Here is a 26,842-nt window from a genome sequence, read left to right on the forward strand (position 1 = left end):
ACTGCCTGATGATAACACCTTGGCTCAGGGACAGAAAGAGCCTAAAAGAGCAGGCTCACAGAGCTGACTGAAAGGGATGTAGGCTCTCCTATGGAAGGGAAAGGCTTACTAACCACAGCAATCCCAGTGGATCTTGTGGATGGCTCCAAGAGCTGGGAAAAGAGCTGAAACCATAGGATCTTTGTTGTGTGATATCTAGGCAATCAGGTGGCCCTCAAAATAGCCAGAGTTGAGGAACACTCAGAGTGGAGAATAATCCAAAGTTCAGGGGAAAGCAGTCTTAGGGAAAGAGAGCATCATAAAGACCTGGAGAACAGTGGCTACAAAGCCTCCAGTGGAGCCAGTCCCAGAGAGAACAGTGAGAAGTTATCTATAGAAAATATCAGCAGTTTTCCAGTATCCAAAGCATGAGTTACTCCAGCATGCTTGTGTTTTGCAGGGACATCTCTTCACACAGATGCTCTAGTTGCAAGAATGCTCCCAATGCCTAGATGCCCCATACATTATTCCTCACTATGTCCCCTCCTTCTAAAGAGGAGATGTATGTCAATACTCACCAACTTAGTTAATGTTAAGTAATGGAAAAAAGTTAATGGAAAATGGCAGAGAATAAATAGTAATGTATCTCATTTTCAGAACTTTACCACATCTATCTCTATGGTCTACACATTCACAAAACCAATTTTTAAATATCTCCTTTCTTGGAACTACCATATTAATTATGAAGAACACAAATTATTCAAATAATTCCAAGCAAAGTATCAGAATTGCATCATTAGCAAATAGAATATACTATCTTGCAGATTTACAAATGTCCTGTCATCTACCTATTTTGAATCAAAATGAAACTTACTTCAATAGGTAAAAATATTAGAGAAAAACAGCTGAAATTTCAAAGAACTATATTGGGGCCACTCTGTTAATTTGGTCATTTGGTTATGAAATGCTGGACATCAATATGAAATTAAAATCCACAAAGGGGAAACTGCCCTTCCTTCCTTCATCCTGTACCAACTAGGCTGGTATTTGTTCTCTAAGCCCATTTTTTTTAACAGTAGCCAAATTCCTAACATAAAAAATTAAAACCCCCTCATTTTCCTGACACTAATCTTCAAACTTCAATTTTCCAAGTGTGGACATCATTGGATAATTACAATATACCTATAGAAGGATCTCCATTGCTCCCTCTCGGTAAAAGAACAACTTCAACTGTTTCTATTTCACAATGTTAAAGAAATACAGACTTAGAAATAATTGGTTTATGGAGAGACTTGCATGGAAAATGAATAGAACAATGTGCAGAAAAATTTCCGCTATTCTCCAAACTTTCTCACTTTGAGGATTCTTGGGAAAATCCTTCACTGAAAATCTTCTCTAAGAATTACCAAGTTTTTTTTTTTTATCTGTACTCATCAAAGTGTCAGGCCTTGTAAATATCTTTAAAAGGAGATACTAATTCCTTATCATTAAAATATTTATTTCATCAACTGAAGGGGATTGTTCAGCATCCTATAGTGTCATTAAAGACAAAAAAAGAAAAATTGCCCTAGAAATCTTAAGTCTTCATTTCAATCATGATTTTCCTGAATTTTTCATATGTAGGAAATCACAGAAACTTCTACCACTTTCCTTCTTTAGGCTAGATAAAATTTCAAGCCCTTTAGAGCACTAAATTTATGTCATTGTGAGCCTACTAATTAACCTCATTTTTTACTCTTTGCAAACAAATCTTTTAAAAAATGTTTTTTAGACTTGGCCAAAAATAGCTATAATCTTTGGGCCCTCTCATTGGAAACCACAAGTCATATAATAGAAAAAAATAGTTGTAAGTTTAAATCATTTTATAAATAGCCCCAACATTCCACCATAACCTTTGCCATCTATTCTGCTTCTTTAAAGAATTTTAACATCGAACACCTCTCTGTTTATAAATGTCTCACCATCTGTTCACCCTGAGGAAGCATTGAAGTCATCTGCCTGGGAAATTTTGGGACTAACTGATGAGTCTCTACAAAGTTGAATGACATGCTTGGAGCTCAAGTGGAAAACTACTTACTCCCTGTCTCTGACACTTCCCAGCTCAATGTGGGTATGGGATTGGTTCTCATACCCATTTTCTTATGGTCACAAGTAACTGTTAAGGTACTTAGGGAAGGAATTTCAAAATCTCCAAAATTTTTGGAGCTCCCAAATCTTTCAAAATCTAGTCAGACATTCTCTCATCTTTTAATTCCCCAGGCTTGTAAGAATTTGTCCTTTTCTTGATCTGGCCATTTCCAGAAGACTGGATTAGAAAGTCTTTTGTGAGTTTGGCCAGATGAGCCAGAGGATATGAGCCACTACAAACAAAAGTTGTAATCAATACCATTAGAGCATTACGAGATTATAACAACTCGGTTCATGGAGAGTATTAAGTGTAAAAGAGAAAGTGTAAAGCAGAGGATAGTAATTTGTTCTCAAATCTCCTTTACCATGTTTACCCTATATGAACAGGTTCTTACTAACCCACAAAATTTAGGCTGTTAAATTAAACCTTCCCTAAAATTTCTATCCCTAATGAAAACTCCCAAAATAGTCCGATTTATCCAATCTGTCAAAATTTCAACATTAATTGAATATACCACTCCTCACTCAGATTGAGAAATATCTAATCAAAATAAGGTTGCTCAAATGAGAGAGAGTGACAGTGACAGAGAGTGACAGAGAGAGACAGAGAAAGAGATAGCTAATCATCATTCATCCACCCTATCTACCTAAAATCAGAGCCAGCTTCAATAGGAAAATAAAGATATAGGTAAACCAACCCTGCCTATACTAAAGTGTAAGTGGTAAAGGACTGCAAAATTTCAAGTTCTTCTTCCCAAAAGGGTGAGCAGGTTTTTCTTCCTCTACTGTTCACAAAGTAGGTCTGGGTTGGTTCCCTCTTATCAGCTTCTTGCATACCCAAAACAAGCAAGGAAGTTTCAAACTCTCTTGCTCTCCCAACCCATTTCCATCCTTCAAAAAAGTTCTTTGAGGATTTGTTTTTGATATTCCCTTACCAGTAGGTCTTTCCTTTTCTTCGGTAAAGTTAATGAAGATCTCTAGTTTTCTGATAGTTCGGGTATTTTATATCGTTGAAGGCATTCCTCTAGTTTGTGTTCAGTTTGTTAGCATATAACTTTGTATAATTATGTTCTGTATTTTTAAAAAAAATCTGATTTCACTGTGGTTTCACCTTATTCCTTTGCAGTGCTATTGATCTGATTTTCTACTCTTTTTAATCAGATTAGCTAAGGTTTATCAATTTGATTAGTCTTTTCAGAGAACCAGCTTTTTTGGTTTTGTCCTATGTTTTCCTTATAAATTTAGGCATTGAGAGCATATAAGTTTATTACTGATATTGGCTAGTTTATACTTTCAGCATAATTTCCCTATTTATCCCTTTTTACTTTTGGAATGTTTATTTTTGCTATCAGATAGCAAAATGAGAATTCCTAAATTTCTGAATTCACTTGATGCAAAGTTTTTTTCCCATCAGTCCCTCATTTTAATTTCCAAAAAGACTCCTCACTGTTTTGGTTATCCACCTTCTATTTCTCTCATTCATGATCCCCCAAATCCTCTGGTCTCTCCTTTCTTTTCTTATACAATTAAAGTTTCCAGAGTATCCATGTTGGGATCTGCACGGTGTATACTTTCTGCTGCTGCCTTCTTTGGCTTACCCTGTGGAATCCTCTCAGAAAAGCGTTGATTTTGACCGTCAGAGAGGATACTGCCCAGTGGTTAGTGGTTAAATGTTCCCTCACCACAGATTTCTACCTTCTCAACATTTTTTTCCTTTACATTTGTCTGGAAATATTCTGTCCATGCTCTCCAACTCCTCCTGGTACCAGTTGCTCCCAAGGCTTCCAACTCCCTTCTCCTTGGACAAGTAAGTTTTCCAGGTCCCAAATTCCTCTGGTTTCCTGGGTAATGTCCTCATCTCCTTTTACCCATAGGGGCTTTGAAAGCCCCTCCCATCTCCAAAAGAAGGCCTCATTTTTTCCCTTTTGCCTTTCTTCCTCTGACCACAGAAATAATCTCCTCATTGCTAGCCCTTGATTTGACTTGGGGCACCACTCCCTTCTATTCCCTTGCTTTCCTCCCCACCTTGCACAAACCCTCCCTTTGTGTACTGTGGTCCACAAAAAAGACTTCATCCATAGGCAGATGGAGGCATATTCTATCCATAATGCCCCTAGTCCAACAATTCAGTTTGATATCTGCCATTTGTGCCACCACTCCTGTTTCTGTGTACTTTCAGAAAGATCTTGTCTGACCATATCTGTTGCCATTTCTGCCCTTTCCTGTTGCATTTATTAACTCCTCCAGGATTACTGTTGCTTGGGATGTTTGAGAAGAAAATGTCTTCAGTTCTGGTTTTCTTTCTAAAAATGCTTCGAGTTGTTCTGTTTTGAGCAATCATTTTTTGTCCTATGTGGTTAAGATTTGCAGGAATTGTCCTTTCCTTTTTATGGGAAGACCTTTCCCTGATGGCTGCAGAACTTGTGGTTTCTGGATTTAACAGTTAAAGTGAACTATTCTTTGGAGTTTGCAGTCTTGGGTTTTTTCCTGGAAATTTTTTAGATTGTAGTTTCCATTTACTATGTTCAGAAGCTCTGGGAAGCTTTATAACCACATTTCTCTAGTAATAACCTTATAAGCTTTTTTTTTTTATCCTGTCATGTACTGGGAGATCCATCATTCAATCATACAGATTTCATCTATCTATATCTTGTGCTTAATGTTCCTGTTCTTTTCTTCTGCTGGACTGTTCTTCCCTTCTGTGTATTTTCATTCCCCGTCCACGGGAATCTTTTTGTTTCTTTGGAGGCCTGCCACAGCATATTCAAGTGTTTCTATTCTGTTGATCATTTTTGTTTTGCAGGATGCAAATTCTGCTCTCATAATGTTCATTTCTCATGTAAAGCACCTAGGAGCCACTGGATTCTCTGTCTCAAAGGCTGGGCCATTTTCCTTCATTTTGTATTATGGACCTTAGATATCTGAACATCACATTTGTTACTGGTTTTCCTACTCTTTATATTCATGAACTGTTTATATTCATGATCTTTGATTTTTTTTCTTTTTTATACTTTCAATCTTTACTCTCTCCTCTTTTTCTTAGCTGTCATTTCTGTGTTCCCTTTTAGTTTACTTGGGGGTTGGATCTTAAAACATCTTAGTCTTTGTTCACCCTGGGCAATCCACAGCTCACCAGTCTAATAAGTCACTGTTCCACTTGACTTTTTAACTGTCCCAAGCTGAATACTGGGCTCTTCCTTGAGGTTTGGAGTGCCGCACAATCCCCACATGAACAATTTCCTGCCCTGGTGAGCTATCCCTGCTCCTTCAGTTCCTTAATTGTCTGGCCCAACACTTGTAGTTCACAGCCTGTAGGTCAGAGCATTACAGCTTCTGGGTACTTCTGGGTTGTAATCTCTGGAAATATTTTTGCTTTTAAAGTGCTATGATTAAGTTAGCGAGGATGGCCTGAGTATTTCCATGGCACTGAAAAAAGGGAAGGGGACGGATATGTGGGGGAGTTGGAGCTCTTAGTATAGGAGGTGGGAGGAAGGTGCTGAGTGAGCTCATGGTCATTGTGGGTCAGTGCTCGGGTTTGGCTCCCTCCCTTTTGGATTCTGGATGTCTACACCATGGAAACAGCTGGAATTGCTTTATCTTTGATACATAATTTCTGTCTTGGAGAGGTCTAAATGATTCTGGGGATCAGAGAAAATATCTTGTCTGCCACCTTATGCCATCACATGACCTGGAAAGCTTCTAAAACACAAAATTTTAGATCTAAGCTAGAAAGGGCCTCATATGATCTTGAGGATTCAGTTTAGTGTCCACTAACAGAGACACTGATTTTCCCAGGGGGCTATTTTAGTAAGAATGTACACTTTGATCAGTTAAGTTCCTCAGCAAACAGAGAGGAATTGTGTAGTGTTTTTTTTTTTTTTTTTTTTTTTTTTTTTTTTTTAAGAAGTGTAATTTGTCCCTTTGTATTAATTCTATTAAATATTTTAATGTGTTGCTTTTTTTTAACCCAAAGGTGACCAGATGCCAGAGTGGCTAGAACATTGGGTCTGGATTCAAGGAGACCTGAGTTTAAATCTTACGTCAGATTATTTTCTGGCTGTGTGCCCCTGGACAAGTCACTTAGCTTCTGTTTATCTCCATTTCCTCAATTGTAAAATGGAGAAAATAAGAGCAAAATAATTATTTTAGAGATAACCTTGCAAAGTTCTTATGAGGATCAATTGAGATAACATTTACAAAGGCATAGTGCTTGGCATACAGTAGGAACACTATAAATTCTATTCCTTTCCCTTTTCAACATAAGCATTCTTTCCTTTGGATATTATCTGAATGTGAATAGATCATTGTAGACTTACATACTTTCTTCTCTCAGTAATTAGCTTTACAATAAATTGTTCTTGATTTTCCACATTGGCTATTTTTTCCCCCCTGCATCAGTTACAGAGCATGCTCTTCTGAAACATCTTCCTGATCTTGATCTTGATTTCTCCAAAAATGACTCTTAGAAAGCTTCCTTTTTTTGATCAGGACCAAGGACAGCTCCATAATCCATCTTATTCTTCATGTACAAAGTTAACTCTTGTGTCTTTCTTTCCAAAGGGCTTTGGAATTTCCAACTGTTAGAAAGAATAGATGAGAAATAACCTCTCTCATGGTGTAAATGCCTCCCCCAAGATATGGAAGTGGAGAAGACAGTTTTCATGGGCATGCTACCATCACAGAACAGCTAGGACTAGACAGGGGCCCCTGCTGGGGGTCGTCCTCACTGCAGGCAGAAAGGAAGGAAGGGATGGGGAGCCTGCTCACCTCTGTACATGAGGACCCTCACTACCATAAGGGCACCTTCAGGTTCGCCAGCTCCACAACATCTATAGTCTCGGCTGCTCCTCACCACAACCTGCCGAGTAGGTATTTTTACGTGGAGGAGTCACCTAGCTAGGAAGCAACCGAGGCGGGATTTGAGCTCTACTTTCTGGCTCCAGGGCCGGCTCTTTCTCCTGGCCCATCTGGGCACCGGAGGAAGAACATTTGTAGGCAGCAAAGAGCCAAGATGCTCTGACCAACTCCGGTCCAGTGGACTTGTGTTTAGAGGGGGCCCGGACTGTGGGGGTGGGTTGAGATGGGGAGGTTCTAAGTGCCAAGGTGATTCACAAAGCTCTGCAGATGCACGGGGAGGGGGGCAGGACAGGGGATCTATGGGGACCATATCGGGGCTGCCCCCCAGTTCAAGGGGCCAGGAAGGAAAAGCTAGGTCTATTTGGTTTCCCTAAATGTGAGACAAGCTGTTGCAGAGGAGACCATCCAGTGCCAATTATCAATGTGCAGCATGTTGTACAGGAACTTGTGGATATCCTGAGTAATTGTGGAACTAGGAGCTTGGCCCCTTTTTGTATGGGCCAAAATGCAAAATTATGAAAGCACCATGGATGTATGTGTATGTTTTTGGTCTGCTTAACATGTGTGTTGTGTTTCCATCTAGGCTTTGGATTGTTTGCTGAAAGTGATGGCATTCAGGTTTGCTGCACAAAGTCAGGACCTGGACTCATCTAGTTCAAAGGTAACTTCAGACACTTACTTCCTGTATGACCCTGGGTAAGTCACTTCACCCATTTATTTCAGTTTACTCCACTGTAAAAAGGAGAAAGCCTTCCTCCCAAAGCTTTGTGAGGATCAAATGAGATAAGAATTGTAAAGCCCAGTGGCTAAGCAGGTGGCACATAGTAGGTGATTAATGTTAGTTTTTAATTGTTTACTGTACTGTGGGATGATGTTCTCTTTGACATTTGGAGGTCCTAGACTTTTAACTGTGTACTCTATTTATTACTGATGGTTGTCAAAATATTGGTGAGTTTGGTATTTGACAAGTCTACAATATTGTTCCCCTGAGGAGAGAGGAGAGAAGAGGGCAGAACAAGAGAAAATTTTAAGGTGGCTCTAGAGGAGGTGGGATAAAAATCAGTGGCTATTCAGAATTCTCTTAGCAGCTCAGTAGCTGATATTTTCATTTTGTTTGTTTCCAATTTTCTTCCTATGACAAACATCCATGAAGCTTTCTGGATACAAAGAATTACCAAAAAAGATAAACATGAAATCGTGAAACCCTACTTTGTGTAAAAAACAATTTTAATGTAAGAATAAGAGATAGAGGGAGTTGTAGGATAGTCAATCCTATCTACACTTTCGCATATAATATACACTCATATGTAACTGTCCCTATAAATCAATATATTTAACATAGCTGGATATGTATATATATATATATGCAAATGTACCTGTGCATGCATTCATGTATACATATGTATTTGTCGCCAAAAGTTGGTTATCATAGAGAGCAAACTGCCCCTGCACATAATATTGATATGGGTGATGGGTGTGGGTTGAGGGGAATTCCTCCCCCAGTAATGCTCATCAACTTGCAATCAGTATCTAGGAGAACCTCTATGCATATTAACAATGAATTCAAATGAGGATTAGCTCAGTGGCCATAGAGATGATCCCTCTTAGTTCCAGGCTGGTCTGCACAATTCTTTGCACTTCTCCTAAGGACTTTAGGTCATTAACCTCTTGCTGCCGCCCACCTGTCCTGCACATCACTTGCTCTGGCTAAGAAATATTTCTCCAGACTGATATCAAAGTGTTTGTAATTCAATTGGGAAGGGGGGAGGAGATGAACACAAGATCATTTTGCTGTCTCCTTGTGCTTGCTCTGAAATTTGATGTGCCTCCTGCATTTCTTATTTACCACATCTCCTTTGATGCAGCAAACAGAAAAAAGCCAGATAAATTGTATTTATTCTCTTCATATGGGGATGGGGGCTAAATGGAGGAACAGAGCAGAGAACACAGTGGTCAGTCTATGATAAATGCTATTCACATGTTGCCTTTTCCTAGTTTTGATTCTAGATATATGGATAGATGGATAGAAAGATGGATGAATGGAACGATACATGGATGGATGGATGGATGGATGGATGGATGGATGGATGGATGGATGGATGGATAGATAGATGAAAGATGGGTAGATGGAAGGAAGGAAGGATGGATAGATGGATGGATGGATGAATGGATGAATAGCATTTCTCTTGCTCTGCCCTGGAAAGGGAAGAATTCTCCTGTTTCCATCCATGCTTAATAGAGGAATGAGGTAGGAAGACCATTCTGTTATTGCTATTTGTGCAAGGAGGAAGGCTAGATGATGTAGAGGTAGCTAGAAAATCTACAACGTGATGAGAAGTATGAAAGATAGACCCACCCACCTGCTATTCATTCATCAATTGTCCACTTTGCCTCGATTATCCTCAGCTTTGTAGGTCTAGTCTGTGCTAGGGAAAGGCTGAGATAAACCTGAAGATAAAGAGAGCACAAAGAAATCAGTGGATCCCCAAATTTACGCCTACTATTCTCTAGGAAGACATTCTTAGCTTCCTCCATTCCTGTGGGGAAAGAAGAAAGCTGAGGAAGGAGCAGCACCATCAGGCTTAGTGCTAGTGCTTTTTCAGACTTTGTTTAGATCTAGAGGGTCTGGGAGGGGGCTGCCCACTCTTCACAGGGAGGAGCTCACTCACCCATCCATCTTTTCCTTTCTTTCTCCTGTGCCTGGAAGAATCTAAGTAATCAGACTGATGCATCCACTTTATCTGGAAAACCTCAGGGTAGGAAAAGAGCAGAAGTCCCAGACTCTGACTGCCTCTTCCTGAGATAAACCCATAACCCAAGGATGAGCAAAGTCCCCAGGGTCTACCTCCCTCAGTTTCACAAGGGTCAGAGTGTTAAGGTGAAACTTTAAAATAGCAATGAGGGCATATTGGATTTGGTCCCTGGGAGATGCTTACCTGAGTGCCTTAAATTGAGGTCCCCTTCCCTGACAGGTTTTCTCCTTGCTTCTCCCATATTTTTGATCTGCTTTTTCTTTAGTCCTTAGCTGCTAGGCAGCTAGTGCATGTATACTAAGTTTACAGAACTTCTTTATCTATGATGACTTTAAGCCTAACTTAGTCTTCCTGCTTCGTTCTCCTTGCCTTATCTGAGATGATTTATAAGTCCTTTTGGGCATTCTCTGAAGCACCGACAATCTGGGTATCAAAGGGCCTGTGAGTGCTCCGAGTGGGATGCTTTGAGGAGTCTACCTCCTCCCTGACAACTCATGGATCCTGAAATGTTCCTTGCTTTCAATGGGAGGAATAAGCCAGCAAAGGCAGAAGCCAGTTGGGTATCATGTTGGAGCCCGACGCATCCTTGCTCTGAAAATACATAGGCTTCAGACTTTTTCCTGGAGTCTCCACTGGTCTCTGCAGGCTTGAGATGCATGGAGGAGCTTGCAGCTCTTCCTGTCCTATGGAGTTCCCTATTCCATCACTTCTGAAACACATCGGAGGTGCCGGGTTTCTCTGTCCCCTTTCACGGACCACGAGGGCTCTGAGAGTGTGCAAGATGGGAGAACTGGCCTTCTCCAGGTAATCCAATAGAAGAGTGGAAATGACTTTGTTGACATCTGTTTGGTGACTTTGGATGGAGACCCCCAGACGACACAGCAGAGGGTCTCAGCCGTTTCGTCCAGTAAGAAGGCTAGAAATTCAGTTAGAAAAGAATTCTGAGAAGGCCCAAGTTCAGTTTAGAACCTTCAGTCTTTCCAGGCGAGTAAGCCCAAGAAGAAAAATTTTCTGATGGCTCCTTGCCTGTGGAGCTGAACATGGAGCCTTGGGGAGGAGGAAGCTGCTGTTTGGGAAGATTGAAGAAGCTTTCACAGTGGGTGTCTCCAGTGGCTGGCTAGGGAAACTGAAGACCCTCCCTTTCTGTTGAGCTCACATAGCCAACCTCTGTTAGTGGGGGCTGACGTGCAGGTTTCCCTTGACTAAGGAGGTCTTGAGCTGGGGGATGGGGAAGTAAAGGGTGATGGTTAATGGTTGGCAGAAGAGGAGTCTCTTTTGGGAGGGACCAAGTTCATAATGTGGTTGGCTGAGATCTGGAGAAAGAGCTGCCATCTTAATCACATCCTTAGTGGATGAATTGCCCATGGCATCAGTTAACCGTCCAAAAGCTAGGGTTGAATACCAGATAAACTGGGAAAAAACACCTAGTTGAAGGCACTGGAGGCCAGAGTGGACAACCAACTGTAGAGAGCCATGCTTGGCAGATCACAGGCTCTGCAGAGAAGGGGGAAGCAGTCAGAGAAGCAGCAGCTTTATAATATGCAGAGCCCAAGGTGATCTCCCTGTTCAGTCTGTTTTACTGTTAACAGAATACATGTTCTTAAACATCCCTGGCTACACAAAATCACACACTAAAAGTCTCAGAGGGATGGAAAAATGGAGTCAGGAGCAAAACACTCAATCTGTGTCAGTGACACATTTATTTTTATTTTTACTATTTATTTGTTTATTTTGCTGAGGCAATTGGGGACACTTTTTAAAAAAAAGGAACCAAATCTAGACTATGGAAGTACAGTCGTAGGCTAACTGGTTCAGAAATACTTAGACATTGTAGTAAATATTGGCTGAATCCCAGACCAGGGCTGCTGCTCAGTTTGCTTCCAGTATTGTCGGGTCTGGGTTGGCAAAATGGAGCTGCTCTGGGTGAGAAGGTGGTCTCAGGTCATGGTGGAGGGTGTGTGAAACAAAGACCTGAAATTTTCAGACATGGGATCAGAATCAGGGTAGCAGCTCAGGAGTTCTGAGGAACTAGTGTCTCCTGTCTTCTCTGGCTGCTCTTCAAGATGGAAGCATATGTAAGCTAACACAGCAGGTGAGTTCTATTCCAGTCATTCTCTAATTGGAACAAATTCCCATCTTCAGAATGCATGTTATAGCTAGAAAGCAGTCTAGCAGAAACCAGGTATAGACCAACATCTTACACCATCTACCAACATAAAGTTAAAATGGATACAGAGCCTAGACATAGAGCTATAAATAAATTAGAGGACCCTAGAACATATTACCCATCAGATAGGAGAAGAATTCACAAGTAAACGAGATGGAGAACATGATGAGATGTAAAATGGAGAATTTTGGTTACATTAAAAAATTTTGTATTGATAAAACCAGTGCAACCAAGAATTGAAGGAAAGCCAAAAACTGGGAGTGGGGCAGGGGGGTGGGGATAGGAATTGATAATTTCTTCAATAAAGGTCTCATATCTCAAATATATAGAAGCCTGAACTCGGGACTTCCTGACTCCACAATTGTATCCAGCCGCCCATAGCCAAAATTCACAGGAGAAACAAATTTCTGCTTACTGGGGAAATCCACTATCCAAAAAAAGAAACAAAAAAATTCCCTTATCAACCTGCCAATCAAAAGATCCATGAAAATTTGCCATTAGGAGTATGTTCCTTTGCATTAAAATTTGCCCTTTCCTCAAGGGGATTTCTTTAAAAGAATAAATATGTCTGAACCCTTGAAAATTTTCAGGACCTATAAAAGTGGCTGCCATAATGGTAAATTTGCATAGCATCTGATTGGCATTCCAAGTTTGACACACTTCCTCCCTCCATTCCTTTTCCCCTCTCTCCTTCCCTCCTTTTCAATCTTTTCCTTTCCCAATTTTGTTTGCACAAAAACTGTTACATGTATGAGCGCTGAGTAAAATTTATCCTTTAGTGTGTTTGGAGGAGGGGATAGTGGGATGGCATAATTAGGCCCGTATGTAGCGATTATTAACTTTTGCAGACTGAAAAATCTTATTGTTTATTGTGTCTTTGAAAGTAAAAGTATTAAAATGGACTAGGCTGATAACACTTTGAGAATTCTATGCCCCAGATTCCAGTGTTATATGGTCATAGATGATCAGTGGAAGAGGGTTAAAGGGCCATGGCATCCATCTCCATTTTACAGATAGAGAAATTGATATTGAATGACCAATCCAGGAATAAGAAACACATGGAAAAAAATAATTCTAAGGCAGTTCTCTCTTCCCTAACTCTAAAAAGGGGAGGACATTAGAGAAGTCTGGTTGGCGTAAAAACAGTGAAGAAGAGTGTAGACAAGGAGGGGATGAAGGTTTGTACATTAATGACTATTTTCAGAATTCCTGGTGAAGATGGCATATGAGGGGGTGCGAGTGTGGTCATCACTGAACAGTCAGGCCACAAGAAGCAGCATTGGTGGGAGAAATGATCATTGGGGGAGGCAGATTATTACTGTGTGATGCCCTCCATCAAGGTTTAACTTTGTAGCAGGTGGCATTAAGTATCAGGAGGTCTGGTACCCAACAGGCAGGGTTATAGTCTATGGAGAATAGGAATCTGTAAGGTCCAGATTTCCCCTCCCAAGGAAATTTGGAGCCTCCCTCAACCAAGGAGGCTTAGGGGTACTGAAGAAAGGTCAGGCACTCTTATTAGGATTATAAAAGTCCTTTCATCATCATGTAGGTTACATAAAGAGGACAAACTGGGGTGGCCATCAGATGTTTCAGTGACCCCTGAATTGTGAGTGACCTCACAATGACCCCTGAAAATTCCCATGGGACTTGGAGAAATCAATGGAAGCAGAAGCTATAGTGTTATGGTATATATTAATGTGCTTTTGGATAAAGTTTTGATGCTGCTAGAATCCAGGTGCAGGCTAGTGCTGTTGGATATGGCTCTAAACAAGCAAGGCCATCTACCAGTCACTGTGTCCTTGCTAAGACTGTTCCCTCCCTGTTATGGCTTTCATAGAGGGCTGTGGGATCAGTTTGAATAAGTTCTACACACATAACACACACACACACACACACACACACACACACACACACACACACACACACACGTTATTTTCTGGATACGATGTCCTTGTAATAGTTTTATTACCCTTGGTATGGCTTTTACCAACCATGACCCCATATTCCATTTCTGAAAGCCACCCATGTATACTTTATGAATCTCTTCCACAGGTTCCCTGGAGTGACTCTAAATGGGGTTTTTTGAGCCTTTTTGAGTACAATCAGAAGGAATGGTACCATTTATAAATGGAAACTGCAAAAGCAATAGAAACCCTGGGAGGAAAACAACACAACAGATAAGATGATTACAATTGTCACAATTTTCTTCCACCTCATGCTCAGGGAGATGAAGGAAGACTCATTTGCTTTCCTCGAATCTCTGCCCTCTCCCCACCTTTTTGTGTCAATGGGAGATTGGTCATTTTGTAGACAAGACAAATTGGGAAGGAAAAGGACTAAGAAAGTCCTGATAACCACTTTTTGTAGATAGAGGTAACAGTCCTGTTGTACTTTGCCTGACCTGATCAGACCAGTTTATAACAGTCAGTCAACAAGCATGTGTTAAGCACCTTTTATATTCCAGGCACTGAACTGAACCTCTGACCCAGGGACACAAAAGTGGCAAATGACATTCCCTGCTCACAAGGAGCTCACAGTCTAATACAAGTGACAATACAGAAATAAACATGACAAAGAACATATATGTTTCCACCTATCTGTGATGAATGGGAGGCAATTAAGAGATTTTGATAAGTCTGAATACATCTAGAGAAGACCTATGAATATGATGGAGATTTTGCCAAAAGAGGACCAGCTGAAAGAACTGAAAGGCTTTCATGTCTAGGATGAATCACTCTTGTTCTGCTTGGCCCCAGAGGGATTCCCTAGGACCAAAGAGTGTAGGCTGCAAGAGGCAGCTGGACATGATAAGTGTCTTAATAACAGGTTCCCTATCAGGTATGTGCAGATATGAGTTTGGACTAGAGGGCCCCTGAAGCCACTTCCAGTGACTAGGAAACAAGAGGTGGTTTGCATCATTAACATCCAAATGAATCTGGTTAGAAACCTTTTTTCCTGGCAAAGGAAGATTTCTCAGACTTAGCTCGAAAGAACAGAGATTTCCCATAGTGCTTTTTGAATTGCTCCCTTAGGTCCAACATGTCTCTGAATGGGAAACCATTACTCTAGAGTATGCTGCTGTCACAAATACCTAAGGCTTTCACTGATTTATAGAGTGCATGTGGCAAGCACAACAGAAGCCTCTTATATGGAATTTAGTTCCTCCTTTAGATTTCCTTATCAGGCTGACAGAGTAGGAGGAAGCATGGGAAGCTTTTTAGACAGAATTGCAAGACCGCTTGCCTGCTCAGTAGTGGCTGTTTTTTTTTGTTTTGTTTTTTACATGATAGTTTTTTTTTGTCTCAAATTCATCAGCAGAATAATTTCCTCATCCCCAGAATTGTTGGGTCACAAAAATCAGGAGGCAGAAACTATCTCAAGTTAATGAGAAGCTTCTTGATTGTCACATTCAGTGACATGTTGCATGTTGATGGCCTGCACAAGACTACAATATTCCCTGAAATTTCCTCCATTTTTATACCTTTGATCAAAGAAATCATTTTTCTCCCCTTTATTCAATATTGTTCTCCAGTTGACCTAATAATGACAAAATATCTTTTCCTTATTCTGAAGACATTTTGTTTCTGAGATCATCCAGAATTATTCTTTCATTGAATTGTGTGACTTATGAGCCTATTGTCTCCTCCAGGAAGCTTATGAATTATTTTTCTCAACTTAACCTTCACCAGTGACCTCCATATGCTAGAGAAAAGCATGGTCTCACTGAGCACATTCCTAAGGTTTCCTTTCATTATAAATCCTTGAGTTCATAGATGCCTTGTCCCCAGAGTGAATTTTCTGCTAAATAGTTCTATGCTCCATTTCTATGCCTTCCTCATATATGATTTCTATATCACCCACAAATTCTGATAGTAAACAAGCACTGACTTTAGGCTAAAGCTTTTACTACATTGATTACAATCATCAAGTTTCCCCTCAGTGTGGATTCTCTGACATTGAACAAGATTGGATTTCTGTGGAATTCTTTCTCCAATACTTACATTCATAAGGATTTTCCTAATTATGAAGTCTCTGATGTACAATAAGATAGCTCTTCACTCAAAGACTTTTCACATTGATTACTCTGATGTACAATAAGATGAGTGTTTTGTGTAAAAGCCTTTCCACACTGTTTACATTCATAAAGATTCTCTCCAGTGTGGATTCTCTGGTGGGCAGTAAGATAACTCTTCAGTCTAAAAGACTTTTCACATTGATTACATTCATGAGAATTATCTCCAATGTGGATTCTCTGATGTTTAGTAAGATGTGCCCTCTGTGTAAAAGCCTTTCCACACTGATGACATTCATAAGGCCTCTCTCCAGTGTGGATTCTCTGATGTTTAATAAAATCAGTCCTCCATGTAAAAGCCTTGCCACACTGATTACATTCATAAGGCTTCTCTCCAGTGTGGATTCTCTGATGTTGAAAAAAACCAGTCCTCCATGTAAAAGCCTTTCCACATTGATTACATTTGTAAGGTCTCTCTCCAGTATGGATTCTCTGATGTTGAAAAAAAACAGTCTTTCGTGTAAAGGCCTTTCCACATTGTTTACATTCATGAAGATTTTCTCCAGTATGGATTCTCTGGTGTGCAATAAGATAACGTTTCACTCTAAAAGACATTTCACATTGATTGCATTCATGAGAGTTCTCTCCAGTGTGGATTCTCTGATGTTTAATAAGATGAGCCCTCTGTGTAAAAGCTTTTCCACATTGATTACATTCATAAGGTTTCTCTCCACTGTGGATTCTCTGATGTTCAATAAGAAATCTTTTTTCTCTAAAAGCCTTTTCACATTGGTTACATTCATAAGGTTTTTCTCCAGTGTGGGTTCTCTGATGTTCAGTAAGAAATCTCTTTTCTCTAAAAGCCTTTCCACATTGATTACATTCATAAGGTTTCTCTCCAGTGTGAATTCTTTGATGTTTAGTAAGTTTATTCTTCCATGTAAAAGCTTTTCCACATTGATTACATTCATAAGGTTTCTCTCCAGTGTGGATTCTCTGATGTTTAATAAGATGAACCCTCTGTGTAAAAGCCCTTCCACATCGATTACATTCATGAGGTTTTTCTCCAGTGTGGATTCTCTGATGTTGAATAAAACCTGAGTTCTGTGAAAAAGCATTTCCACATTGTTTACATTCATGAGGTTTTTGGCCATTGTGGATTTTCTGATGTGCAATAAGATAGCTTCTCACTCTAAAAGAATTTTCACATTGTTTATATTCATGAGAATTCTCTCCAGTGTGGGTTCTCTGATGGTGAATAAAACCACTCTTCCATGTAAAAGCTTTTCCACACTGAATACATTTATAAGGCTTCTCTCCAGTGTGGATTCTTTGATGTCGGAAAAAACCACTCTTCCATGTAAAAGTCTTTCCACATTGCTTACATTCATAAGGGTTCTCTCCAGTGTGAACTTTCTGATGTGCAAGAAGATAACGCTTAACTCTAAAAGCCTTTCCACAGTGATTACATTTATAAGGTTTCTCTCCAGTATGCATTCTCTGATGTGCATTAAAACCATCCCTCCGTGTAAAAGTCTTTCCACATTGATTACATTCATAATGTTTCTTTCCAGTGTGGACTCTCAGATGTGTATTACAATAGCTATTTACTTGATTACATTCATGAGAATTCTCTGCTGTATGGAGTCTCTGATGTATAAGAAGAGCACTCGGTAAAAATTGGTCATAATCATGTTTATGTCCAGTGTAGATTCTCTCATGTGTAGCACAGATTTCTCTCCAAGTAAAATCACTAAGACTACCACTCATGAATGTTTGCTTGTGAATTTCATCCACAGAAGGGCTGAGTTCTGCAATATTTTTCATTTGGAGTCTGATCTCTCCTAAAAAAGAAAAAACCCCAAAAGATAAAGCAAATACAGTTAACATACATACAGACACACACTCTCTTATGTCCCCTCCCCATAATAGGCAGAACAAACTCAGTTACTACCTATTTTCCCAAAGAGAAATATTTTAAATGGACAGAACCAATCATTTTAAAATCCTATTAACTTAGTTTCCAAAGATGATTTAATTTCCCACATAATTACAGTGGATCTTCCCAATAAACTTGTGATACAAAAAGAGCCATCAATCTCATCATATGCACACTTAGGCTGTGAGCTCAGAATGGCAATGTGACTTGACACAATTCCTCCCCACTTGAGACTAGAATTCAAACTGTGAATAGGCATGTTCTGTTCACAGTACTTGACAAATTTTCTCAATTCACAATCTTTCCCTTTCATTGTCAATAATTTCAATCCTTTTTATTGATACAATACCATTTGGTGCATATATGCTAAATATTATTGTGTATATATTACCTGTAAGAATAATGAATTTTCCTGATGATCACTTTCAATCCTATTTTTTTTTATGTTGCATTGTCTAAGGTTGCAAAATACTAACAAAGTTTTGCATTTACTTGAGGTATGAGATATATTTTTTTACCTTGACCCATTAATTTTTTTGAGATAACCATTACTTTTTTTTTTCAAAATTATCTTCAAATGCCTTTGCACATAAAATAAAATGAAAATCCTTCTAACAAATCAATTTTTAAGAATGGGTATAATTTTCCATGTTTGAAAATGTGTTTCATACAAGAATTTGAGTTTATCTTCCTGTGGTGAAGAAGGGAAGAGCATGTTTCACTATTGGTCCCTCTATACTCCTTCCCCTTTGGAGGGAATTCACAATTCCCTTGGAGGGCTAAGACAATGTTCCCAGGGATTTGACCCCAAAATTTGTCAGTGGCAACTTTTGTGATCAATAACTGTACCATTTGATTCCAGGTATTTTATCTTTTGGGATAATAAGTATGTGCATGCTTCAGCTGTAACAGCTTTCTGAAGTGATTCTAAAATATCATGATCAGGAATACACTATTTTGGGGAATTGTGCAGTGATTCCATCAAACTGACTAAGGGCAACATAGTCTTTCAGATTCTCCACTTGATATTAGATTGTTTGCAAAATTCCAGGAATATTAGACATTCATCTGCAAATGTTTACAGCCACACAAGACCCTCAGTGGCTGTGTCTCACTGCACAAGAATTGTTCTCTCCTTCCTGAGTTACCTAGTAATCACACCTCATCCAACCTGTAATCACCAGAACAAGATATTGCCTGGGTCTGCATTCTCACAGAAGGGATGGCAACCCCTCTGTGAAAACCCTGGTCATTAGGAATACCCCATGTGAGGCCATCATGAAATCAGCATGGAAGGCCACAATCTTTCTATTGATCTCAAAGTGCCATTCACTGAAATGCTGGGCTTGTTTTCTAATCTGAATTTATCCTCTATTTATGTTACTCTTTTTCTACCTGGCAGCTTCTCTAAGAAACTGGTTGGCAACATGGGTTAGTCATTCAGTAGTGTTTCAGTGAGAGTGTAGCCAGTTTACTAATGGTAAAAAATATCAAGTTATGTCTGAAGAAATTCTGTTTTTTCAAATGTTGTTTTATATAAAAACATTATGTTGAAAAAGCAAAGCAGTATTTTCAATGGACCTGCAAGTACATCAGTTATTTTATGCAGTACTTGTTTTGAGCTAATAGAAAACTAAATCTTTTTAATAGTAAATAGTCATTAGAACTCTGTAGAGAATTTTTTAAAAATTGGATTTCCATCCCTCAGCAGTAAATTATCCATTTCTGATAATTTTAAATAGATTATTATTCATATAATTATTATAGTAACTCTTAGATTCTTATTAGAATAAATTGAGACATTTATACAACATATATATATAGGTAGGTAGTTTATAAATGCTGACTATGACTTTTATCTTATTTTGACTATTTCCTCCCCAATTCTGCTTTCCTTAGACCATTACTATCCTCACTAATTAGTGATTGATGCAGCATTAAATTAGTACCATTTTATCCAGTCCACAGTGGGTATTTACCCACTGGTGGGTAGTCTGTCTCACCAAGAAAACAAGAAATGTCTCATATCTCTATGTTCCTGGTGCTCATCTGAGGGTCTGGCTTGTAGCAGGCAATTAAAATATTTGATGACTTGAAGTTCTAAGAGAGAATTCATCTTGGATAACCTAATCCCTTTTGGCACTTTGAGGAGAATTCCATGTCCCCAAATTCCAAACAATGATTTCATATGGGATCACTGAAAGGGAGCTAAAAGGCCATGGTATCCAAACTTCTCATTTTATAGATGAGGAAACTGAGATTGAATGACTAGCCTAGGAAGCCACTGCTTTTAAAAAAAAAAAAAAGTGGAAAAAGAATTCTAAGGCAGGTCTTTCTACCCCAACTCTAGCACTCACCTCATGACAAGACCAAGAAGGCTCTTCTTATCTCTCTCATATCCCTGCTTTCCCTCACTCACCTGAAGGGCAGCTCCTTAGGCCTTTTTGGTCCAGCATCCATGGTGCTTCCCTTTCCTCAAAATAAGAAATCACATCTTCTCTGGGAACTGGAAAGCCTGAGCAGGGAAACCAGACAGAGATAAAGGAGAGAAGCTCATAATTTAGTTCTTTTTACAAAAAGAGTGAGGATCTAGAACTGCTCCATTTGAGATTCAACCCATTATATTCAAATTCATAGGAATCTATGGTCATTCATAGAGCTTGTAAAGCAAGTAACTCCTCAAAAATGTGCCACATTATCTGCTGTACAATTTGTTGTGAGGAAGAGCCAAAACCTCTGCCACAATCCCCAACTCCCATCCTTTTAGGTTCCATTCTGGAAAAAAATTTCTAACTCCACACTGGTTAACAAGTGTTATTGGGCCAGAGCAGTCTCCAGCCTGATCAAAAAGGATGGTCTCAGCCCATGTTTTTCATAGAAGGACAGACCCATTCATATTCTCCATTATCTTGATGTGATAGGGAGCTAATAGTACAATGGAGAGAGACCTGGACATAAGAGTCAGGAGTGCCTGAGTTTAAATTGAACCTCAAGACAATCACTAGTTGTGTGCCTCTTCTTAAGTACTTAACATCAGTTTGCCTCAGTTTTCTCAACTCTCAAGTGGGGAAAAATAATATCATCTCATTTGGAAGGTTATTGTGAGGATAAAGTAACATATTTAATTCATTTTTAATTTATGGAATAAAAACATTTCTATAACACAGTACAATAAAAAAGATGAGTACACGAGAAGCTGTAAATCTATAAAGCATAACTTACTATTCCTTTCAAATAGACCACAAAATTATCAAGTAAATTTTTTCCCATCACTTTGAGTGCACCCATCCTAGAGATGGCTATTTACATAGAAATAGGCATATTGTCCTGTACATATTTCTATTTATCAGTTCTTTCTCTGGATGCAGATAATGTCTTTCTTCATTTGTCCTGTATAGTGAATTTGGGTATTTATGTTAATCAAAATAACTTATTTGCTCAAAGTCATTTTTAAAACAATGTTGCTATTTATGTAATGTTAAAAAAGCACATGACTGGACCCAAACTTAACACCAAGATAAGATCAAAATGGGTCCATGATTTAGGCATAAAGAATGAGATCATAAATAAATCAGAGGAACATAGGATAGTTTACCTCTCAGACTTGTAAAGGAGGAAGGAATTTGTGACCAAAGAAGAACTAGAGATCATTATTGATCACAAAGTAGAAAATTTTGATTACATCAAAATAAAAAGCTTTTGTACAAACAAAACTAATGCAAAGAAGATTAGAAGGGAAGCAACAAACTGGAAAAATATTTTTACAGTTAAAGGTTCTGATAAAGGCCTCATTTCCAAAATACATAGAGAATTGACTTTAATTTATAAGAAATCAAACCATTCTCCAATTGATAAATGGTCAAAGGATATGAACAATTTTCAGATGATGAAATTGAAACTATTTCCATGCATATGAAAGAGTGTTCAGAATCACTATTGATCAGAGAAATGCAAATTAAGACAACTCTGAGATACCACTACACACTTGTCAGGCTAAGATGACAAGAAAAAATAATGATGAATGTTGGAGGGGCTGTGGGAAAACTGGGACACTGATACATTGTTGGTGGAGTTGGGAAAGAATCCAACCATTCTGTGCATACCCTTTGATCAGCAGTGCTACTACTCGGCTTATATCCCAAGGAAATACTAAAGAAGGGAAAGGGACCTGTGTGTGCCAAAATGTTTGTGGCAGCCCTTTTTGTAGTGGCTGGAAACTGGAAGATGAATGGATGCCCATCGATTGGAGAATGGTTGGGTAATTATGGTATATGAATGTTATGGAATATTATTGCTCTGTAAGAAATGACAAACAGGAGGAATACAGAGAGGCTTGGAGAGACTCACATGAACTGATGCGGAGTGAAATGAGCAGAACCAGGAGATCATTATACACTTCAACAACAATACTGTATGAGGATGTATTCTGATTGAAGTGGATATCTTCAACATAGAGGAGAGCTAACTCACATCCAATTGATCAATGATGGATAGAATCAGCTACACCCAGAGAAGGAACATTGGGAAATGAGTGTGAACGGTTTGCATTTTTGTTTTTCTTCCCAGGTTATTTTTACCTTCTGAATCCAATTCTTCCTGTGTAACAAGAAATTCGGTTCTGCACACATATATTGTATCTAGGATATACTATAACACATTTAACATGTATGGGACTGCCTGCCATCTAGGGGAGGGGGTGGAGGGAAGAAGGGGAAAATTTGGAACAGAAGGAAGTGCAAGGGATAATGTTGTAAAAAATTACCCATGGATATGTATGAGTCAAAAAAAAAAGTCATAATTATAAAATTAATAAAAAAAAGTATTAAAAAAAAAAAAAAAGCACATGACACAGCACCCAGCAAATAGTAAGTGAACACAAATGCTTAATCCCTTCCATTCCTTTCCCATCACCTGTGCTGAAATTTAGGGGCAAGAAAGAGGAAAATTAAGGGCAAACTTCTTATACAGGGACAATTAGGGGCTTTGAAAGACAAATTGATGCTCTTTAAACATAAGAATTTTTCACATCTATACCCAGCTTTCAGAGCTTTGGCAGACAAAATTCATGTTCAGGTAGAGGTTAATTAAATAATCCTTGAGATCAGCTGCACTTGAGATGTTTCCACACTGATTTGATCTTTCGCTTGAAAGTACCTGGAATTGGTAAGAGAAAGACACCCTCAGGTTGCAAAGACATTTTACAGGAACATCAGCCCACGGGAGGATCCTACTTTTTGGACACAAGAGACCAACCTGTTCTGGTGACTGATCACCCCTCCAATGAAAGTATGTCCTTTGGTTGCAGATTCAGTTACCAGAGAAAATGCCTTACCCAAGGAGAGCAGGTTCCAGACATTCTCCAACATGACCTCCTTGTACAACTCCTTCTGAGGATAGTTCAAGAGGCCCCATTCTTCCTGGGTGAAGTCCACAGCCACATCCTTGAATGTCACTATCTCCTAAATCACCAAAATCATAAGTTGTAGGGCTAAAAGACACTTCAGAATTAAAGAGTTCACAGACCCTCACCAATTTATAGGAGGAAACTGAAACACAGGGAAGGATTTTGTCTAAAGGTCATTCTTTTTATGAGTATCAGAGTCAACTCTTGGAACCATAGTTATTAAGAGTCTTATTGAAATTTGAGAAATGTATTCATATTATTATTTGGAATAAAGTCCTATCAAAATGACTATAGGGAATTATCCAAGAATCATTCATTCTGATCAAATGAGATTTGCATGAGATGCAAGGATAGTTCAATGTTAGGACAACAATGACTATCACTAATCATATTCTAAACCAAAACATCCAAGACCACATAGTCATTTCAAAAGTGCATTGGATAAAGTGCACCATTCTTTTATGGTAAAAATTCAATTAGTAGTATAGGCCTAATAGGACCACTTTCAAGAGCATAAAAACATCTATCTAAAACCAAAAGTATCACACAAAATGGGATTTCATTAGAAGTTTTTCCATTAAATGGAGGAGGGAAGCAAGGATGGTTACTTTCCTAGTCTTGTAGAAATGCTGGCAATTGCAAAAAGACAAGAGAAAGGAACTAGAGGAATAAAAACAGGTAAAGAAGAGCATCAAAATATCCTTGTATGCTGATGTTAGGATGAGTTACTTGGAAAAACCCAGGAAATCAGCAGAAATATCAGTATGACAATTATTAGTTTAAGCTAGGGGCAGGTTGGAAAATGCTCCAAACTTAAGAGCATGTCTAGATAGTAAATACAAAACTACCAGAAAGAATAATTCCATTCCAAAAAAGTAAGAGAGATTAGGGGAAGGATTAATCCTAAGCAAAACAAACTCAAAGAAAGTACAGAAATACATAGAGTTCTTTTTTGAGGTGGCAAAGGGTATCTGAGGAATTACTCATAAATGGGGAATGGGCGAATAAGTAACACAACAAAAGTTGGGATGAGAATGGTATTTATGCAAAAATGGAGACAGATATCCAGTACATCTTCCTACCTCTGTTATTTCTGCTCAGGAAAAGAAAAGGTAACAAAACTAAAGTTTGTGAAAATGTGATCAAGGGAGAGAAATCATTGAATAGACTGTACTCACCTGTGGAGGAGGTCTGAAGCTCCCAGGGCCCATTCCTTCTGGCTCCAGGCTCCCTGTGGAGGTAGCAAAGTAACCAAGGTGACTCCATTTTGTCAGGTTCTTCCATCTTGTCCCTGGTCTTTATCTCAGGGTCCGCAGCCCCCACCTTTATAATCCCACAGCTGTAGCAACAGCCAAAACTAGCTATCAGAGGTCATACCCAATCATGGACAATTCTGTGGCTTTCTGATAACCATCAGAAAGGTCAGGAGCCCACAGGACAGTGCCTCCCTTTTCCTCTCATAGAAAATCCCATCTTCCCCACCCCATCATCTTAGTCCTAGGCTGACTGCCTGCCTTTGTGCTCATACTTTGAGTGACTGGTATTAGGAGCCCTCACAATAAAACCATTCTAATTCCTCTCTAATGTTGGCATCTGCATTTGACCCAGTACTTGCTTGGGCCAAGCCTTTAACTTCTGAAGACTGAGCTGAAGAGGGATTCCAGAAGGGTAGAGGGCTTGCTCCTCTTTCTCTGGGTAGGAAGCTGGACTCCTGGGATTTACAGAGGGTGAGGTTCTCGGAGTTACAAAGCCCTTGCCCTGCTCTCAGGGGAGAGATTCCACCCCACAGAGTTGGGAAGGTCAGTCCAGGAAATGAAGATGCCCTGGACAGGTAAACTATTCCTCTCCTTCTTTTACTATGCTTCTCTAGCTCCAGTCCCCATCCTCATACAGCCCCAGAACTACTGATCTCAGATGGGAGGAGACCAGCCAGATCCTCTATGGCTCCTGAATCAGAGCTCTCCCCAGACCTGGTCCTCTGCCCTCCCTGTTTGCCCTGTCCCCACACTGCTTCACATAAGAGAGGAAAGCTATGATAGGCTGCGGATGGGGAGGGCTCTGAAACAGAAACCCTAGGGAATGACTTGGGAGACAAAATCCAGCCTAGGATTTAACTCAGGGCTCTGAAAGAAGGAGGAGGAAGTAGGAGATTTGGGGGGGCAGGGGTAGGTTCTGAGAAGCAAGACTGGCCACTATAGGTCAAGGCAGGGAGGTCGGGGCACTGGAGGGACAGAAGTGCTCCAGCTAAACAGCTGACCCGAGAAAGCAGGAAGCCTGTGTCCCGGTAGAGCTTACCAAATTTAGGGACATGGAGTCCCTACAAAGAAAGTGGAGACAGGGAGCCCCAAGCCTGGGACCTGAAATGGTACCAGCCCAAGATCCAGGGGATCAGGAAAGAGTTTTGGTAACTGTCCAAGGTGGAGTTCTGGGGATAGGAAGGCAGGATTCTTCAAGGCAACCGGGTCTGAAGGCACGACACCTGAATCGCTAACCAAGAGGAGGGAACAGGGAAGACTGAATTCAAGACTCCTGGATTTCTATGGGAAAAGTCTGCAGTCTGGGAAAGTGTGATGGTCAGTCTGGGGCGGGGGAACCAGGAGGAGTGGGTAGTGTTTGGGAGTCTAGAAAAGGTTTGGGGGCGGGCAGACAGGGAGGACGCAAACCATGGAGACCTAAAGGCAAGGGCAGCCGGCAGAAGCCAGGATATGCGCGGGGCTCTATCCGAGACCTACCTGAGCATGCAGTTCTGGCTTCCAGAAGGCGGAGAGATCTCAGCTCAAAGAAGGTTGAGAGATCTCAGGAACAGGGAAGGCAGAGCGATCTCAGGACCAGGGAAGGCAGAGCGATCTCAGCTCAGAGAAGGCAGAGCGATCTCAGCTCAGAGAAGGCAGAGCGATCTCGGGACCAGGGAAGGCAGAGCGATCTCGGAACCAGGGAAGGCAGAGCGATCTCAGCTCAGAGAAGGCAGAGCGATCTCAGCTATCGACAAGGCAGAGCGATCTCAGGACCAGGGAAGGCAGAGCGATCTCGGAACCAGGGAAGGCAGAGCGATCTCGGGACCAGGGAAGGCAGAGCGATCTCGGGACCAGGGAAGCAGAGCGATCTCAGCTCAGAGAAGGCAGAGCGATCTCGGGACCAGGGAAGGCAGAGCGATCTCGGGACCAGGGAAGGCAGAGCGATCTCAGCTCAGAGAAGGCAGAGCGATCTCAGCTATCGACAAGGCAGAGCGATCTCAGGACCAGGGAAGGCAGAGCGATCTCAGCTCAGAGAAGGCAGAGCGATCTCAGTTATCGACAAGGCAGAGCGATCTCGGGACCAGGGAAGCAGAGCGATCTCGGGACCAGGGAAGGCAGAGCGATCTCGGGACCAGGGAAGGCAGAGCGATCTCGGAACCAGGGAAGGCAGAGCGATCTCGGGACCAGGGAAGCAGAGCGATCTCGGAACCAGGGAAGGCAGAGCGATCTCGGGACCAGGGAAGCAGAGCGATCTCGGGACCAGGGAAGCAGAGCGATCTCAGCTCAGAGAAGGCAGAGCGATCTCAGCTATAGAAAAGGCAGAGCGATCTCAGCTATAGAAAAGGCAGAGCGATCTCGGGACCAGGGAA

The 26,842-nt window shown here is 40.3% G+C and overlaps 1 protein-coding gene across 1 annotated transcript; it reads right to left on the reverse strand.

Moving 5' to 3' along the window:
• Positions 1 to 5,098: 5,098 nt before the first annotated feature.
• On the reverse strand, positions 5,099 to 24,492 carry LOC141540475 (uncharacterized). The gene is made up of 7 exons (XM_074264579.1): positions 24,417 to 24,492; positions 23,167 to 23,293; positions 20,254 to 20,349; positions 9,900 to 17,739; positions 9,633 to 9,760; positions 9,324 to 9,411; positions 5,099 to 6,683 (listed from the first exon to the last, which is right to left on the reverse strand). Exons 1-4 carry the CDS (start codon positions 24,447 to 24,449, stop codon positions 15,905 to 15,907), a joined length of 2,091 nt encoding a protein of 696 aa, XP_074120680.1. The 5' UTR covers positions 24,450 to 24,492; the 3' UTR covers positions 5,099 to 6,683; positions 9,324 to 9,411; positions 9,633 to 9,760; positions 9,900 to 15,904.
• Between the last annotated feature and the right edge of the window lie 2,350 nt (positions 24,493 to 26,842).

Source organism: Sminthopsis crassicaudata, chromosome 4 (genome assembly GCF_048593235.1).
Source record: "Sminthopsis crassicaudata isolate SCR6 chromosome 4, ASM4859323v1, whole genome shotgun sequence".
NCBI lineage: Eukaryota > Metazoa > Chordata > Mammalia > Dasyuromorphia > Dasyuridae > Sminthopsis > Sminthopsis crassicaudata.

What these genes read in the sequence shown, in the direction of transcription:
- LOC141540475 (XM_074264579.1), bottom strand. Translation starts at nt 24,449, where the DNA reads ATGGGCCCTGGGAGCTTCAGACCTCCTCCACAG. An exon ending in GCTTCAGACCTCCTCCACAG is followed by an intron (nt 23,294 to 24,416) that starts GTGAGTACAGTC and finishes TTGGTGATTTAG; the next exon opens with GAGATAGTGACATTCAAGGA. An exon ending in CTGGAACCTGCTCTCCTTGG is followed by an intron (nt 20,350 to 23,166) that starts GTAAGGCATTTT and finishes TTCCCTGCTCAG; the next exon opens with GCTTTCCAGTTCCCAGAGAA.